Below are 971 nucleotides of genomic sequence, written 5' to 3'. Positions count from 1 at the left end.
GTCACAGATCTAAAGCGCTCTGAATCCATCCACGCTGGGCAAAGTTCATCCGCACGCTCCCATTCTTGAAATGCAAGCTTTAGGTGTAACTTTTGGGGTTCCGGGGGCCCTCAGGTGAGGAAGACTTTTTTTTTTTTTGGAATACTGTATGTTAAGTAGTTCAGACCTCAACAGCGGGCTTCAGGATTCCTTACGTGGTCTTTGCTTGTGCCCCCGAGGGACCCGCTGCTTCTCAAAGCCAAGCCTGCCACACTCGACGGCGATTTAAACATCCCCGAGGCAAGGCGCCAAGTCAGCGCGGCCGGCGCGGCTCTCGGTTGGCCGCTTCTCTTTGCTCCTTGTCCTGCCATCCCCAGCTGGGGGAGGGGAGGCCCGAGGGTTTGGCGCGGTTTGAGAGTCCCCACGTGAGAGGGGCGGAAGTCCTCGCCAGGAACCCGGGATGCGCGGCTGGCGGGTCCCTTCCATCACGGGAGACTAGACACCGTTTGATGTGTTATGACATGAACCCTCAATTAGATCGCTGAGTTGAAACACTCCAATCAGGGGCCCGATGCTAAGCAAGCCCCGGAAGGTCCAGCCCGAGGTCACCGCCGGTGACACATCAAATCAAAATCAGTGAGAGGGAAAGTGAGGCTTTCCCTTTATCAAGCTGGGGCTGTGGTCCGCAAAGCACCCCCTCCCCTGCGCGCCCCCTCCTCCGCGCGCCCCCTGCAGCCGGCGGCTTCGCACTCCTTCGCCCCCGCGCGGCGTGCTACCCGCCGCACAACCTTCCGGCTCAACGAACGGCCTTTTCTTCCCGTTTTCTGGGAACCTGAGGGTTCGGGGAAGACCGCGCCTTGGACGCGGAGGGCCAGGTGGTCACGCCGCGTCTCCTCCGGCTGGGGACCGCGTTCGGGAGTGGAAGCCGAACGTCTGTATCTCGGTCCGGCTAGCCTGGAGAGCTTGGCTCAGGAACAGAGCCCCCCGCCCCC

General features: G+C 61.2%; 1 protein-coding gene across 1 annotated transcript in view; it reads right to left on the bottom strand.

The window, feature by feature from the left end:
* Positions 1–971, bottom strand: part of GDF6 (growth differentiation factor 6) — a 17,406-nt gene that overhangs the window by 13,833 nt on the left and 2,602 nt on the right. Inside the window, exons 6-7 of the mRNA XM_010833525.1 lie at positions 756–912; positions 195–356 (exon numbers count right to left, since the gene is read on the bottom strand). Coding sequence (XP_010831827.1) covers positions 195–356; positions 756–912 — 319 coding nt within the window. The remainder of the gene's footprint in view (positions 1–194; positions 357–755; positions 913–971) is intronic.

This window comes from Bison bison, unplaced genomic scaffold (assembly GCF_000754665.1).
Source record: "Bison bison bison isolate TAMUID 2011002044 unplaced genomic scaffold, Bison_UMD1.0 scf7180017863702, whole genome shotgun sequence".
NCBI classification, from domain to species: Eukaryota; Metazoa; Chordata; class Mammalia; order Artiodactyla; family Bovidae; genus Bison; species Bison bison.
Note: the sequence above shows the minus strand (reverse complement) of the source record. Positions and strands in the feature narration are given on the sequence as shown.